An 18,091-nucleotide genomic window follows, 5' to 3' on the forward strand; every position below is an offset into this window, starting at 1 on the left:
CTAAATATCATGCAAATTTAATCTCTGTTCATAGCTTTACAAAAGCCCTCAACTGTTGTGTGATTTTCTTCCCTTCTGATTGCATCTTTCAGGACTTGAATACGAAGAGGATTATTGGTGTGGGCCATGAGCGCGGTGGTCTCTACTTTCTGCATCAGGGGGAGCTGTCTGCTAGGAGTGATCCTTCATCGAGTTCTTTTACTTCTGTTTCTCATTGTTTTGAGTCTAGTCTGGAGTCGTCTGCAGTGTGCATGCACGACTTGGTCATGTGTCTTTCAAGACTTCGTAATTTTTTCTTCCTAAGTTTAATAATGTTTCTTTCCAATGTGAAACGTGTCAGTTTAGTAAGTGTGTCAGTTTAGTAAGTATGTTCGGACCTCATTTCCTACACTTTCACATCGTTCTAATAAAATGTTTGCTTTAATACATTATGATATTTGGAGTCTTAGCCCCGTTACTTCGATTGATGATTTTTCATACTTTGTGACTTTCATTGATGATTTTGTTTGTGTTACTTAGGTTTATTTGATGAAACATCATCACGAATTGGTGCACTTGTTTTAGTCATTTCATCAACTGATTAAGACTCAGTATGATTGCAATATTCAATCCATTTGGTTTGATAATGATGGCGAGTATATATTCCAAAGTTTCACATCTTATATTCAAGAAAATGGCATTCTTCATCAATTTTCATGTGCTTACACTCCGCAACAAAATGGAGTGGCTGAGAGCAAGAATTGCCATCTTTTAGAAGTTACTCGCTCTCTTGTGATTGGAATGAAAGTTCCTAAATCATATTGGTTTGTTTCTTTGATGACTTCTTGCTATTTAATTAATCGTATGCCTTCTCGTGTCTTAAATGGCAAGACTCCTTTTCATACACTTAAACCTGATTGTTCTCTTTTTGGTATTCCTCCCAAGGTTTTTGGGTGCATTTGTTTTGTTCACTCTCTAGGTCCATATTGAGACAAGTTTGGCAATCGTTCCATCAAATGCATCTTCCTTGGGTACTCTTTTTAGCACAAAGGCTATAAGTGTTATGATTCATGCATTAAAATGTATTTTGTGTCCATGGATGTCACATTCTTTGAAAATTGTCATTTTCTCTCTACCATATCTAATCCTCCGGATTTAGTTGCCCACATGCTCCTTTACCTATGCCTGTGGTTAGTGACCAGTCTGATCCTCCTCGCGAGGCACTTAAGCAGATTCTCACCTGTGTTCCCAGAAAGTCGAGACAACCAGCAATGCTCCCCGTAGCTCCTCTTCCTATATAAGGTAATTCTCATAGTCCCACTTTCATTACTGATGGGGACATCATGTGCACACGCGCACGCACGCCGCCCGCTACGCACGTACGCCAGAAGGACCCCATCGTTGATCTGGATCGATGATGATGTCCAGGGAGGGTCTCCTAGTTACGAGACGAAGTTTTGATTTAAAAGAGTGGGCTCGACAATCAAGAAAAGCCCACCATGAGATTTCATGATCTTAGCCCACTAGTCGGATTGATTTCATATTTTCGGTTTTTCTTCTTGTTATTATTTAGAACATCATGAACGTTTTGGATTTCTTTGTTTGGTTTTTATTTTAGTTTACTTCATCGCCAAGTAAGAGGTTACGCACATGGCGCGAGTTTAGGGGTATATGTTTTTCCCTATAAATAGGCACCCCTTGTAGTTTTTTTGATTTATTAAAGTTGAATAAAAATTCTTGCATGGTTTTTCTGCTCTCTGAGTTTCTGAGTTGTGGAAAAATTAAAGTGGGTGCGAAGCCCTTCCTTTTCGAAGGGCTGAGATTAAAGTGAGTGCGAAGCCCTCCCTTTTCGAAAGGTTAACTACTGTGGTGTGAAGCCACGTTTATCCTAATCCGGCCATCCATCTTATTTCATCCATCCTTCGATCATCTTCACCTCAAATCCATTTGTTTTACAAGCTGTTTGTCTTTCTGCAGCCAGTTTCTAGAATCTGGCCCTGCAGGAGGGCTGAAACTTTGACAGAGCACTGCGCCTCAATTGTATGTCGGATCGCCACCAAATTTGGAGGGTTTGGAGACCCCCTGGTTGACTAAGGCCAAGAAGTCCCTTTTGGGATTCGGGCCTCCTCTACACGTACGGCCCCCTACTACGCACGTGTGTTGGTACCCTGCCTCGCTGCCTGCACGCGAGATCTGTTCCAGGTTCAGGATTTTCTTCTCTTTCCCTTTTTCTTACCTAGTTTCATAACCATAGTCCTAGTTTGCATTATCCATAATTTGTTTTCCTTTTTTTTTTTTTTTTGGTTCCTCGAATTGAAATTGGGGAATCCCTTGGATTAGGGGCTGGTTACTATGCATGTGTGGCTAAATTCTATTTCCCTTTGAGCATTGTTTGGTCCATAATTTTTATTGTTCCAGCCTTAGCCTGTGTAGGCATGGACCCACATGGATTCTCCTTAATTGAATGTTTGGACTTCCATGTGGCATATGGAATTTGTGCAATTGTTTCTGAACTAACGTGATCTTAAGCCTGAATTCTTGCACATCATATCTGAATTTCATGTCTTACATCAAATTTGGAACATTAAATTGCACATCAATAGCCGAGTTTGTATTCAATAGTTCTGTCAATAGGTCCACAAGTCTAAGTCCTTTTAAAGTTGTTACTGGTTACAAGCCCAGGAAGCCTATTGACCTTGTCCCTATGTCCTTGTCCCATAGGCTATCAAAGTCTACATAGTCTTTTGCGTATCACATACATTCATTGCATCAAGAATCAGGTAGAAGATCACTACTAGTAATGAACATTACAAATTTTCTGCAAACTAACATAAACTTTTCAAAAAATTCAATATTGGGGACTCTGTGATGGTCCGCATCAGGCCCCAGCGGTACCCTCTGGGGGCCGTTCGTAAGTTACACGTGCGTAGCGCTGGACCCTTCGAAATTATAAAACAAAACGGTCTCAATGTGTATGAGGTAGATTTTTCACCTTTCATGGGAATTAGTTTTACATTCGATGTAGAGGATCTAGTTACTTTTCAAGGGACCACTGATACTTTGTCTGGCCCTTCGCCCACCCATCCTAATTCTCCATATTTATCCTTTGAACCATGACCCATTCCCGACCCATTTTTCCAGCCTCTACATCCCATATCTACCATTTCCGACCCATTTTTTCAGCCTCTACGTCCCATACCTACCTATCCCAACCCATTTTCTCAGCCTCTACCTCCCATACCTACCCATCCCGACCCATTTTCCCTGCCTCTACGTCCCATTTCTACTCTTTCTGACCTTTCTTCCCAACCTCTGCCTCCCATACCTAACCTTCACACACCCAGAGAGGAAATAGAGGATATCCTGGACCATCAGATAGTTTCAACGTCGGACGGTGGGTTTCAGAAATACCTGGTTAAATGGAAGTCACGCCCAGCTTCAGACAACACGTGGCTCACTGAGGATGAGCTTCAGAGACTTGATCCTGGCATCCTGTAGCGATTCAGGAGTTTTATTTCGCCAGTGGCGAAATCTTCACAGCTAGGGAGAATTGATGGGGACATCACGCGCACACGGGCACGCACGCCGCCCCCTACGCACGTATGTCAGAAGAAGGACCCCACAGTCGATTTGGATCGATGACGACGTCCAGGGAGGGCCTCCTAGTTAGGAGATGAAGTTTTGATTTAAAAGAGTGGGCCCGACAATCAAGAAAAGCCCACCATGAGATCTCGTGATCATAGCCCACTAGTCGGATTGATTTCATATTTTAGGTTTTGCTTATTGTTATTATTTAGAATATTATGAACGCTTTGGATTTCTTTGTTTGGTTTTTATTTTAGTTTACTTCATCGCCAAGCAAGAGGTTATGCACATGACGCGAGTTTAGGGATATAGGTTTTTTCCTATAAATAGTCACCCCTTGTAGTTTTTTTGATTTGTTGAAGTTGAATAAAAATTTCTGCATGGTTTTCTGCTTTCTGAGTTTTTGAGTTGTGGAAAAATTAAAGTGGGTATGAAGCCCTCCCTTTTCGAAGGGCTGTGATTACAGTGGGTGCGAAGCCCTTTCTTTTCAAAGGGTTAACTACCGTGGTGCGAAGCCACGTTTATTCTAATCTACCCCTCCATCTTATTTTATCCATCCTTTGATCTTCTTCGCCTCAAATCCACTTGTTTTGCAGCTGTTTGTATTTCTACAGCCAGTTTCTAGAATCTGGCCCTGCGAGAGGGTTGAAACTTCGACAGAGCACCGCGCCTCAACCCTATGTCGGATCGTCACCAAATTTGGAGGGTTTGGAGACCCCCCTGGCCAACCAAGGCCAAGAAGTCCCTTTTGGGATTCGGGCCTCCTCCACACGTGCGGCCCCCTACTACGCACGTGCGCCGGTACCCTGCCCCGCTGCTCGCACGCGGGATCTGTTTCAGGTTCAGGATTTCTTTCTCTTTTCCTTTTTCTTACCTAGTTTCATAACCATAGTCCTAGTTTGCATTATCCATAATTTGTTTTCCTTTTTTTTTTCCCCCTAATTCTAGGGTTCCTCGAATTGAAATTGGGGAATCTCTTGGATTAGGGGCTGATTACTATGCATGTGTGGCTGAATTCTATTTCCCTTTGAGTATCGTTTGGCTTATAATTTTTATTGTTCCAGCCCCAGCCTGTGTAGGCCTGGACCCGCATAGATTCCCTTTAATCGAATGTTTGGACTTTCATGTAGGATATAGAATTTGTGTAATTGTTTCGGAAATAACGTGATCTTAAGCCTGAATTCTTGCACATCATATCTGAATTTCATGTCCTGCATCAATTACTCATCCATCCTCTCCTGTTGCTTCTTGTACTCGTAGTCATCATCCAACCTTACATCCTATTTCTAACTTTATTTCTTGTGACTCCATCTCTCCTACATATCGTGCTCTCCTAGCTGCCATTTCTTCCTCCTCAATTCCCAAATTAGTTGTTGAGGCACTTGCAGTTCTTGCGTGGAAGCAAGCGATGGAGGCTGAAATGGCTGCCCTAGATAAGAATGGCACATGGGATCTTGTTTCTTTATCTGTAGGTAAGCACGCTGTGGGGTGTAAGTGGGTGTATTCTATCAAGTATCGGGCTGATGGATCTATTGAATGTTAAAAGGCGCATCTGGTTGCGAAAGGGTACTTGCAGAATTATGGTGTTGATTATAATGAAACCTTCTCTCCTATGGTCATGTTGAACTCAGTTTGCCTGATCATCTCCTTAGCAGCCAATCTTTCCTGACCATTATATCAACTGGACATTAAGAATGCCTTCCTTCATGGGGATCTGACTCAAGAAGTTTATATGGATCTTCCCCCTGGGTTTCAGCTTAAGGGGGAGACTAGGAAAGTGTGTAAGCTGAAAAAGGCTCTTTATGACCTCAAACAATCTCCAAGAGTGTGGTTTGCCTGGTTCAGTTATGCAGTTCCCTCATTTGGCTTTAGGCGATGTCAGTCGGATCATATTGTGTTTGTTCACACTCAGTAAGAGAGCCGAACCATTATACTCATTTTATGTGGATGATATAATTGTCACCGGAGATGATTTGGACTTTATGTCAAACAGATGTTGAGTAAGGAATTTGAAATTAAGGTAACAGTGGTGGCCATTATGGCCACCGTTACCGTTATGGAACACCTTGAATGATTCACAACACTAACACTGAAGCTATGTGGTGATTTAATTGGGAGCTTGATGATATCGAGCTGGCCATCCAGCTCTATTGAACAAGTATTTTTGGCCTTGGGATATCCTCATCACTCAACGAACTGACTAGATTCCTTTTGATTTTGTATTTCTATGATCTCAGTACCTTTATCAGTGCTTAATGACAGAACAACTACCTACTAGAACTGTGCAAAGAACTTTTAGCTGGGAACTGCCACTTGGAGTGCCCATACTGCTGCAGTTTCCTACTGCCTGCCAGTGGTTTGGTCATGGTGTTGTTGAGAATGATATGACCTGAGCCTTCTGCAGTCAAACCCATTGGTGGACTAGAGGCATGCAGAGAATTTGTCGTCCTAAGCCTCATATACCGTAATGTTTTTTCAGTCTTCCACAGTTTTTTTTTTTTTTTCGAATTCTTCAAATCTGAGTTCCGTCAATGTATATGGTGTTAGACATTTTTATATTATCGAACTACTCATCACCACCACCATGATAACCTTTCTCCTGCAATTTGGGTCTGCCTTTTAATATGGTGCATTGGCAAAAGTTCTATGATTGGGTGTGTCCATGTCAACCTTCCTCTTTTACCTGAGCTTTTGGAATGAGCCATGGCTGAGTATCACATGACACCACTCACATGGCAGCACAATCCTACCGAGGGACCATTACATTGCTTTTTGAACTACTGAAACTAGTAACACTAAATCCATTTCCCGGTTGTCAATTCACACTCTCCTGTTCTATTTATACTGGTGCAAAGTTGTGTTGTTTTTGTTGATTTTATCCTGGAAATGAATGTCCTTATTTGTAACTTCTCTCACAAACTCTAATACCTTTTGTTACAGTTAACAGATTTTGGGCTTTCTAGGGTTGGTCTTATCGGTAGCACAGATGATCTATCAGGACCAATAGTGAGTAGCACTGCGTTCCTTGGAGATGAAGAACCTAGTTTATCTGCAGAACAACAAACACAGAAACGTGCACAACGCCAAAAGAATCCAGCAGTTGGTACCCCTGATTATTTGGCACCAGAGATACTTCTAGGAATGGGTCATAGTATGTAGTCTCTAATGGGATTGAAATTTGCAAACTCCATATACTGCAATTATGAGAATCAAGACGTTCTTCTTTTCTCTGACTGCATTAGCTTCTCATTTTGTGACTTGTAGGCACAACTGCAGATTGGTGGTCTGTGGGTATTATTCTCTTTGAGCTGCTTGTAGGTATTCCGCCATTCAATGCAGAACATCCACAGGTATGCCATCTGACTTGTACATCATTCCTTTCATATGGATTTGTGAACATGATGAATACTTCTTATTTACATGTTGATTATTTGCAATTTGAGACTCCCTTCTTTTTTGCAGATGTTGTTGATGAAATTGGTAACAGGATAACAAATCTGTTATTTCTTTTTTACACCATGATGCGGGACACATGATTTAATGCTAGCATGCAACGTGGAGATTATGAAAGATTCCATAAAGTAATTCGATTAACAAAATATGCTAACCCACCAAGTAATTAAGAGTAACTAATAGGAAATAAAATCTGATTTAACCTAAATCACATGCCCACATGCTAAGAAATCACATAAATCAATTAAAACTAGGCCCGATAGAAGGATAGAACTTCTAATTTAACATAAGCACGTTCCACACTCAAGGGAATGACCTATAGGTTTTATGATTAGGGTTAGGGAGGGGAAAATCTGAAATTTGAAAAACTATGGTTCATGGAAATTTGGGAATTTTGGAATTAAGGTTTTTATAAATTGAAAAAAATAGGAACTTGGGAATCTAGGGTTTAGGGTAGGGTTATGGATGGGAAATCAATGGGTTTAGATGGGGAAGCAAGTGGAAATGAAGTTGGATGATGAAAAGTTGAAGAAAAAGATGATTTGCTTGGTTTTAGATATGAAAGAAAGAAGAGAGATGAAGGTTTTTGGGAAAATACCTCTTTTAGATAGAAAAGAATAGAGAAGGAAGATAATAGATGGAAGTTTCGCACCTCCGTTGAATGGGGAATGAAATCACACCACACCCAAGCTCCAAATCACATGGAGTATTCTTCAAATCACATGAAGAAGAGAAAACATAGTTTTTTTTTTTCAAAATAATGGCATTAGAGCTTCACACACCCATCTTTCTCTTTTATTGTCTTAGAAAAGACTATTTACAAAAAGACGCTCTCATATAGAATTCCCAACATAAAGATGCTTAATAAATTAAAAGTCATTTCTAACTCCCTAATGTCATCACAAATATAAACTATACAAAAAATAACGAAGCATGTAAATAATCTAAACAACTAAACTATTTCGTGGCCCATGGGGGTCCACGATCAAGATGTTTGACGATGATGATCCAACGGTCTGATCATCATGTCTATCAAGCTTCTATATGTAGTCTATGTGCATCTTCCCAGTGTGGGGTCTTCAACGTGGCTAGAAATGTGAATTGGGCCAAGTGGGCCGCATGTAATGGTTTTCTAGCCATAAGGAGATTGGCTCAACCCTTCTCTAGTATAGTGCTCGGATGTCCTCATCACACCACCTGCTAGGTGCTAGCATCCTCTTTCCTATGCCATGAGCATGTAACTAGCATATGATTTGTGGGGAATAGAAATTGTATCCAGCATGTAATGACATAAGGAAAACAAGTTCTTTGCAAATGATGTGCAGCTTTCATCCACCATTCACTAATTCTCACTCACGTTCTTTGTTGCACTGATGGTGGACTAGTTTTCCAAGTCATTGTTATTTCAACACTTGGGTGATGGTGGTGCAATACTAAGGGTGTCATAGGCCAGGCTGGTCCAGTGATTTGGTTCCCGGCCTGATACATGTTGTGCCCGGGATCTAATGGTGCCTGCAGCTCAGGTATGGACCTGATTTTGAAGCCTGATTATTAAACAGGTTGTGTCTGGGCCTAGATTTTTTGCAAGAAAATTCTATTGAGGCCCAACCTGAGCCCAAGGACACACCCATTTATGATGTTTATGGGAGGCGCTGTGCCTGAAATTAAAGGTCCAATTACTAAACAGGCCAGTTGAGGGCCTTATTTTTAGCATGACAAATAACCATGTCAATCTTGGGCTTGCCCAGACCCAACCCATTGTCACATCCACCCACCACCTTGTTCTGAAAATTTCTTTATCTTCATTTTCCCATATGCACAATCTAGTGGATGGGTTATCTTATAATATTTATTCCTAGGCTCATTCTATTAGCATTGTCATGGAAAATCTAGGGCTTTCGAAGTGTCAGTCCAAGGTTTATCTTGGGCTTTCCCTTCCCCTTTGGCAGCTGATATATTTGTTAATCTTTTTTGTTATTTTCATGTGGTACATGCAAGTTTCCTTGTGCGTCATTGATCGCATGTAGCATACTTTGGTACACATGCTCCTTTTTGTTTTATATGAGACATTTATTGTTTATGGAAATAAACGAAGTATATTTAATTGAATAAAACTGCAAAGGGGCGGAGATAACCCAATTGTAAGGGAAGGTATCAGCCATCCTTTTGTTAATTTATTGTTTTACTGTGGGGAGATTGTTTGTTTCTGGGCAATATGCTTGAATTTGGCATTCTCCCTGTTTGTAGATAAGACGTGTCAAGTTCAACCTTGGACCATAAGTTATGGGTGGCCACCCAGTGGATAACTTCCAATCTATCATGTGCCCGGAAGATCCAGCCCATCCAATAGGTTGGCTCCACCATGAGGATGACCTTGTGCAAAATTCTGCCCATCCACTCATCAAGTGGAAAGCACCATTGATGCAGGACCAATGCATGAACCAAATATTAGCAAAATTAAGGTAATCAACAAAAGAACATAAAATCTGCCATCATCATCACTGATACCAAGTAAACCATAAGAATAACATGCATAATCCTAGCCTAGGTTACTAACATCGTAGCACAAGGTCATTATAAAGGAAACTAAGATCTAATGGATGTAATGACATCCAATTAGCATATGGTAAAGCCTATTTCAAAGTAAAAGACCTAATACTACATATGGTAAAATTAGGGTTAGGGAAATTGGAAAAATATAGGATTTAGGGTTTATGGGATCAAATTGGATGAAGGGGCTTAAAGGGTTTAGAGGTTAGGCTATGGGAATTAGGGTTTTGGGTAGAAGGGTGCAAGGATTTTGGGTGAATTGAAGAATGAGAGAAGTTAGGGTTTGATAGTTTGGGCAAATAGGATAGTTAGGAATTTTTAGGTTCATGGTAGGGTTTGGGACAATAAAGAAGAGGGTTTTAATTTTATGGTGATGTGAAACCAAAAAGGCCAAGGTGTGGCCATATGGCCAACTCGTAGGCTTCACGTGTGTGGCCGTACGGTCACATGTGTGGCTAGGTTGGATGGGTTTAGGTCTTTTAGTGTTTGGATTGTTAATGGGTATGGGAAAGTTAGGGTTAGAAGAAGATGAAGATCTGGGATGGGAGATTCAAAGAACTTTAAAGAAAATACCTTGATGGATAATGAAGGGGTGATGATGTGGGGATAGATGGAGACATCGCACCTCCGTTGATGAAGATTAGCCTCGCACCAATCTCCCTTCCAAATCACATGGAAGTATCTTTAAATCTCTTGAAGATATAAGAAGAAGAAGAAAAGAGCAAAAACCTCTTCTTCTTCTTCTTCTTCTTTTTTCACAAAATCCAATGGGGAGAGGTCACATGCCCCTCTCCCTTCTTTTATAGCTTCAAGAAGTTTCAAAATTTCAAAAAACATCATCTTAAGAAATTTTAATAAAAATGGCTCTAGTCTAAAGAGAATCTACTAAAATCAATCATAAAGGTGTCCAAATATAAAATAATCAAAGCAAATCTTAAAAGATGATAAGGTCTAAAAAACTGATGTGGATGATCCATGATCAATGGCCCGATCATGTGGTCCATGCAATCCAACTGCCCGATCATCACGTCCCTCCAATCCAACGGTTTAGATCACTCCATATAGCAGCCCATGTACATCTTCCCAGTGTGGGTTCTTCCAAATGCTCGCACATGTATATGGGGTCTTCAACATGATCACGGGTACTCGCTTAGCCACAGGGAAATCGGTGCAGCCCGCCTCTTCTGTTATGTACGCAAAGGTGTACGTGAAGTGATGTCCTCATCAACTCTCCTCGGCTGAGAAGAGTTCGCCTTTGGCGGACTAAAACTCCTGTAGCGCTCCAAAATGTCTGGATCCAAATGCTATAGCTCATCCTCTGTAATTCGAGTACTATATGAAATCGGCCTGTGCTTCAACTTGACGAACCATAACATAATCTCCTACTTGGAATTCATAAAACTTGCGATGAGAATCTGCAAATGTTTTATGTTTTTCATTATTTAAGTTAATTCACTTCCAAATCTCACTATGCAACTCATGTATGTGATGTGCAAACTCATGTGTTGACTTAGATGGCTTATGGGATACAGACATAGGTATGAGAGTTATAGGTTTTGACGCAGGACAGCCCTAATTATGATGCATGCTCATGGAGATAATTAAACAGCGGAAATAAAAGGAATAAATGATCTAAAATTCTAACAATAATCATCATAACTGAGAAAATCATAAAGGAAACATGCAATGGAGCGGGCCATCACTACAACCATGGAGTATGGAATTCAATTACTACTTAGGTTGGATCCGGCGAGGGATGAGACCTCCCGATCTTGCATGGTCACACCCAATCGATCAATGAAGATCACTAGTCCGAAGAACCAAGAAGTTTCTCGGATTAGGGATTTGAGAATTTGGGGATTTAGGGTTTAGATCGGTTCTCAAGATTTTGATCGAAGAGGAATTAGCCAAAACAAAAAAAATAGAAGAAAGAAAGTTATTACCTTGAGGAAGTTGGAGGGGCACAAGAAGAAATTAGAAGAAGAAGATCAAGGGGAGAGAAGAAGCACCATTAGAGAGAAGAGAGGAAGGAGGCAACCAAAGGGTTTGCTTTTCATTCATCAATAGTTGAAATTCGTGTTTAGGGCTTTACCCCACTTAAATAAGCACATAAAGACATAAAATTACTAAAATACCCTAGGATAAGCAAATAAAGATATAAGATTACTAAAAGACCGCTAACTAAGTCAAAAACGTGCAAATAACATAAGTATGGGAAAGTTTGGGCGCTCGGTCCTCTTTCTCCAATCTTCCTTCACATGTGTCTTCCCTAAGTGGGGTCTTATATGTCCAATCACATGTGAAAGGTCTTCAACTCCTCAATATTCGCCTATCCACAAGGACGGCACTTGTGGTTGGCGCTTTCTTCGTTGGTACACCTTGAATGCACTTGTGTCCGCATCAATTCCCCTCGGGTGAGAAAAACTCGACTCCGACGAGACTTTTGTAGCGCTCGAGTAGATCTGGATCAATACCTTGCAATGCGTCGCCCGACAGCCACGTAGATTCGGACGATGGTTTGTTCTTCCACTTGACAAGATACCTTTGGAAACCCCCATCTCTCGTGGATACTTATCTCGTCATCCAAGATTTACTCAATTGCTTCATTATGGGTAATAGGTGGAGGAGGGGTAGGAAGGGGTTGGGTAGCAAACTCAGAAAAAGGCCATGAAAGGGATGATGTATCAACAATGGGAGTATGGGCACGGACTAGATCTTCCACATTAAAAGTTGGATTAATGCTCATTTCAGATGGAAGGTCAACCCGATACGCGTTGGACCCAACCTTTTGTAATATCTTGAATGGTCCAGCACTACGCGCTTGTAATTTCTTTGCAGATCCTTGAGAGAATCGCTCTGGCCTTATTCGCACCATTACATAGTCTCTTTCTTGAAATTCTTGCACTCTACGATGAGAATCAGCTAAAACTTTATAATCATCATTGCTCTTATTTAACCGCTGTCTAATATGTGTATGCAAATCATGAATATGGCGTGCGAATGCATCGGTTGACTCAGAAGACCTTTGGGTAACAGACATAAGTAAGAGATCTATGGGCATTCTAGGTTTATAACCACTTACAATTTCAAAAGGACTCAACCATGTAGATCTATTAATTGACCCATTATAAGCAAGTTAATCAGTTGGTAAAATTAGGTCCCAAGTCTTAACATGTTCACCCACTAGACAACGTAGAAGATTTCCAAGGCTACGGTTTACCACTTCAGGTTTGACCATCTGTTTGTGGGTGGTAAGCAGTAGAAAATTGCAAATGAGTTCCCATAATGTGCCACAGTGTCTTCCAAAAATAGCTAGTAAATCGAACATCACGATCAGGACACTATGGTTTTAGGTAACCCATGGAGACGCACCACACCATCAAAAAAAGACGAGCAACATGAGACGCATCCGACGTCTTCGAACATGGGAGGAAATGCGCCATTTTAGAAAAACGGTCCACAACGACAAAAACGGAATCGTGCTTTTTATAGTCTTGGGAAGCCCGAGCACGAAGTCCATACTAATGTCCCTGCCACGGAGCATGTGGCAGCAATGGCGTGTACAACCCAGTATTTTGCTTTCTTTGCTTTGCCGGTTGATAAGTTCGACACCGCCCTAAAACTTTGGCTACGTCTCGCTTGAGGCTTGGCAATAGAAACGATCTTCCACGAGGGCAATGGTCTTATCACGACCAAAATGGCGGCTATCCCTCCCGAATGAAGCTCCCAGGATGAGGAATTCACGAAGGGACATACGGGAATACAAAGTCTGTCTCCCTTGAAAAGAAAGCCATCTTTAAGAACATATCCACCCATAATATGCTGGTCACTAGAGAGCGACGTGTAAGTACCCCCAAAATCAGGACATATGGGGTATTCATCTTTCAGTTGCTCAAATCCGACTACCTCTACACTCAAAGAGTTGAGCAACGCCACTCTCCTACTAAGGGCATCCGCTGGTTTGTTTTCAACCCCGGCCTTGTGTTTCAAAACAAACGAATATTTCTGAAGAAACGCTACCCACTTGGCATGCCTTGGGTTGAGTTTCTTTTGAGAATGCAAATATCTCAAAGCCTCATGGTCAGAAAACAAAACGAATTCTTGCGGTAGGAGGTAGTGTCGCCAATGTCTCAGGGATTGCACTACCGCATAAAATTCTTTGTCGTAAGTGGAGTATTTTTGTTTTGCCTCATTCAGTTTTTCACTGAAATAGGCCACTGGGTGTCCTTCTTGACTCAACACTCCACCTATACCGACACCAGACGCATCGCACGCTACTACAAAGACTGTAGAAAAGTCAGGTAGACGCATGACAGAGCTTCCACCATCTTGCCCTTAATTTCTTTAAAAGCCTTGACGGCGGCTTTAGACCACACGAACTCTCCCTTTTTCATGCACCCGGTAATGGGAGCCATGATCGTGCTAAAACCCCTAATGAACCGACGATAAAAAGTTGCTAGGCAGTGACGTGAAAACTTCGCACCTCATGAATGTTCCTTGGTTATGGCCACTCAACTATGGCCCTGACTTTTTCAGGGTCCATCCCTTCAGATGACACTATAAATCCTAAGAACACAACTTGGTTAGACATGAATGCACATTTCTTAAGATTAGCGTACAACTTTTCCTTCCTAAGGACACTACAGACCTTCTTTAAATGTTCAAGGTGTGATTCCTTAGTGGTACTATAAATAAGAATATCGTCAAAGTACACCACTAGGAATTTTTCCATGAACGGCCTCAAAGCTTGGGTCATCACCCGCATGAAAGTACTGGGTGCGTTAGTCAAGCCGAAGGGCATGACCAACCACTCATACAACCCATCTTTCGTCTTAAACGCCGTCTTCCACTCATCTCTGGCGTATACGAATTTGGTGATATCCACTCTTGAGGTCTATCTTAGAGAATATAGTGGACCTGGCCATCATGTCAAGCATATCATCAAGTCTAGGTATGGGGAACCTATACTTGACAGTAATTTTGTTTATGGCACGGCTATCCACACACATGCGCCACGTGCCGTCTTTCTTTGGCGTCAACAATGCAGGCACGGCACACGGGCTCATACTCTGTTGGATGAAACCCTTTTGCAGAAGCTCATCAACTTGCTTCTTCAACTCTGCATGCGCTGCAGGGTTCATCCTGTGGTGAGGAAGGTTCGGTAGAGTAGACCCTGGGACAAGATCAATGGCATGCTGTATGTCCCTCATAGGTGGCAACTCATTCGGTAAGTCTTCAGGAAATACATCACTGTATTCCTTCAGGACTGAGATCACCTCACAAGGCAACTCTGATGGAACCTCAGGTGTAATTTCTCTAGCCACAAGGGCATACACCATAGAATCCTCCTTAGCCTCTTTTTCAAACTCTCTTGCGCTGATTATATGTAAAGACTTAGGTTTGGATTTCCCTATTTCTCTAGGCTCACTTGCCTTCTCATCCTTCTTCTTTCCTAGTGTATTCTCAGGTGGCATGGGATTAAGTTTGATCTTTTTACCATTATACATAAAAGTACACGCATTCGAACGGCCAAAGATCGTGACATCATTATCGAATAGCCACGGTCTACCTAGGATAACATGCCCCACATCCATAGGTAAAACATCACACCACAGGGACTCTTTGTATGACCCAAACTTGATGGGGACTAGACATTGCTGGGTGACAGGTAGGGATGTCTTGTCAACCCAAGAAACTTTATACGGGTCTGGATGAGGTGTGGATTTCAGTTTTAAGCGATCTAAGGTGCTAGTGGAAATCACATTCTGACAACTTCCACGGTCCACTATCACCTTACAATTCTTTTCACCACACTTGGCAATAGTGTAGAAGATAGTGCTTCGACGCCAGTCAGCACTACTTCTAGACTGAGCTAACACACGCCTGACTATCGCAAGCGTTGCTTCTCCATCCACTTCTTCATCAGTAAGTCCTCCTTCAGGGTGATACTCTTCAACTTCATAATCACCCTGGTCATCTCCACCCTCGTGGGACTCGCTTATAACTAAGGCTCTCCCACGGCTCTACGTAGGACACGGATTAGACATGTGGCCAAGGTTGCCACACTCATAGCACCTCACGTGGCTCATGTTACTAGGACCGGCACCAAGAACCCCTTTGCCCTTGTCCTCCCTAGGCCTAGGGCGGAATGGTCGCTTGTGCCCTAGGTTGATTACCAATATTAGGTCTAGTTCCTTGGGAACTAGATCTAGTATTGGAGTCTCGGGACTCAAAACGACGAAAGACAGAAGCCTTCAGATACTGCTCTAACTCCTGCACGACTTGATATGCTTCATCTAAGTCCGTTAAGGGCCGAGTGATAAGCTCGCGCTGAAGATCCGCACAAAGGCCCGTCTTAAAACGCGAGAGCGTTACTAGAGGGTCTTCTCGGATATCACATCGCATCACATACTCTTCAAATTTAGCGATGTAGTCAGCGGTAGACATTGACCCTTGGCGTAAGGATTGCCATTGGTCAAGGAGCTTCTGACGGTATGAGAGAGGAAGGTACTTCTCCTTCAACTTCTCTTTCATCTCATACCAATGTGTGATAGGGGCTCTACCAACTCTCTCTACCCTACGCTCGGTGTTGGTCCAGAAGAGCTTGGCTTGACCCACAAGCTTCATCTTAGCAAACCGCATTTGACGGTTTTCTGACATGCCATACCACTCAAAGTAGTGGTCCATGTCAGCAACCCAGTCAAGGAATGCCTTGGGATCCAAGCGTCCATCAAAACTCGGGGCCTCAACTCTCACACTCTTCATCGCACGCTCATCTGGATCATAACGGTCTTGATAACCACATGTGGTTCGTGCCTCTCGCACCACACCACGACCGTTACCACGATCTCTATCCTCACTACCACCACGTGTGGCAGCACGTTCTTCAATGATTCCTTCCACTTGGGAGTGCGCATCTTCCCCTACAGCGGGGTTTTCCTTTTGGGACGCCTCTAGTTGCTCCACCTTAGTCATGGTGGTGGTAATTTGGTTCTTAAGGCGGGCAAACTCACGCCTTTGACTCGCTTCTAGGGCGGTTATCTTTTGTATCAATTGAGCAAGTTGCTCAGATAACTGCTCGTTATTCATGGTAGGTTGAAGTCCGAAACCTCTACCTCTTCTCGTGGGCATACAATGAAGACTTGAACCAAACTCTACCTAACTAGACTACTAGGTGTTATGACTTTCAAGATGAATGCGATGAATGCAAAACTACTATGAACTGACACAATTAAGTTGAAACAGGAAACAACTCAAATCTGAAAATTTTCCAGATTAGAAACTTTCTAAAATTGGAAAGTTTCTAAAATTGAAAACTTTCTAAACTTGAAACTTTCCCAAGTTAAACCTAAAAATCAAAACCCTAATTTGATAACTCGATCTAGACAAAAACCATGCAAGCCTAGGCTTTGATACCAAATTTGACGCAGGACAGCCCTAATTATGATGCATGCTCATGGAGATAATTAAACAGCGGAAATAAAAGGAATAAATGATCTAAAATTCTAACAATAATCATCATAACTGAGAAAATCATAAAGGAAACATGCAATGGAGCGGGCCATCACTACAACCATGGAGTATGGAATTCAATTACTACTTAGGTTGTATCCGGCGACGGATGAGACCTCCCTATCTTGCATGGTCACACCCAATCGATCAATGAAGATCACTAGTCAGAAGAACCAAGAAGTTTCTCGGATTAGGGATTTGAGAATTTGGGGATTTAGGGTTTAGATCGGTTCTCAAGATTTTGATCGAAGAGGAATTAGCCAAAACAAAAAAATAGAAGAAAGAAAGTTATTACCTTGAGGAAGTTGGAGGGGCACAAGAAGAAATTAGAAGAAGAAGATCAAGGGGAGAGAAGAAGCACCATTAGAGAGAAGAGAGGAAGGAGGCAACCAAAGGGTTTGCTTTTCATTCATCAATAGTTGAAATTCGTGTTTAGGGCTTTACCCCACTTAAATAAGCACATAAAGACATAAAATTACTAAAATACCCCTAGGATAAGCAAATAAAGATATAAGATTACTAAAAGACCGCTAACTAAGTCAAAAAACGTGCAAATAACATAAGTATGGGAAAGTTTGGGCGCTCGGTCCTCTTTCTCCAATCTTCCTTCACATGTGTCTTCCCTAAGTGGGGTCTTCTATATGTCCAATCACATGTGAAAGGTCTTCAGCTCCTCAATATTCGCCTATCCACAAGGACGGCACTTGTGGTTGGCGCTTTCTTCGTTGGTACACCTTGAATGCACCTGTGTCCGCATCAGGTTTACTAGGTTTGTAGCCATGTAAAACCTCAAATGGGCTCATGCCTATGGACCTATTAATGGATCTGTTGTATGCCAACTTAGTTATAGGCAAAACGGTATACCAAGTTCGGACATGATCACCCACAAGGCATTTAAGCAGATTTCCTAGACTCTTATTGACAACCTTAGTCTGATCGTTTGTTTGAGGGTGATAGGTAGATGAAAATTGAAGCCTTGTCCCCATCATGTGCCATAGTGTCTTCCAAAAAT

At 41.9% G+C, this 18,091-nt stretch overlaps 1 protein-coding gene across 12 annotated transcripts in view; it reads left to right on the forward strand.

Moving 5' to 3' along the window:
* Window positions 1–18,091, forward strand: part of LOC131251126 (probable serine/threonine protein kinase IRE) — a 77,642-nt gene that overhangs the window by 44,698 nt on the left and 14,853 nt on the right. For 11 of the 12 annotated variants that reach the window (XR_009173595.1, XR_009173594.1, XM_058251651.1 and 8 more), the window contains 2 exons: window positions 6,505–6,715; window positions 6,829–6,914. Coding sequence is in view for 10 of the 12 variants with exons in the window: in XM_058251651.1 (XP_058107634.1) it covers window positions 6,505–6,715; window positions 6,829–6,914 (297 nt within the window). In the remaining 2 variants the exon portion in view is untranslated. Of the gene's footprint in view, window positions 1–92; window positions 257–6,504; window positions 6,716–6,828; window positions 6,915–18,091 lie in introns of those variants that run through there. The other variant, XM_058251659.1, reaches the window with a different exon arrangement.

This window comes from Magnolia sinica, chromosome 7 (genome assembly GCF_029962835.1).
Source record: "Magnolia sinica isolate HGM2019 chromosome 7, MsV1, whole genome shotgun sequence".
NCBI classification, from domain to species: Eukaryota; Viridiplantae; Streptophyta; class Magnoliopsida; order Magnoliales; family Magnoliaceae; genus Magnolia; species Magnolia sinica.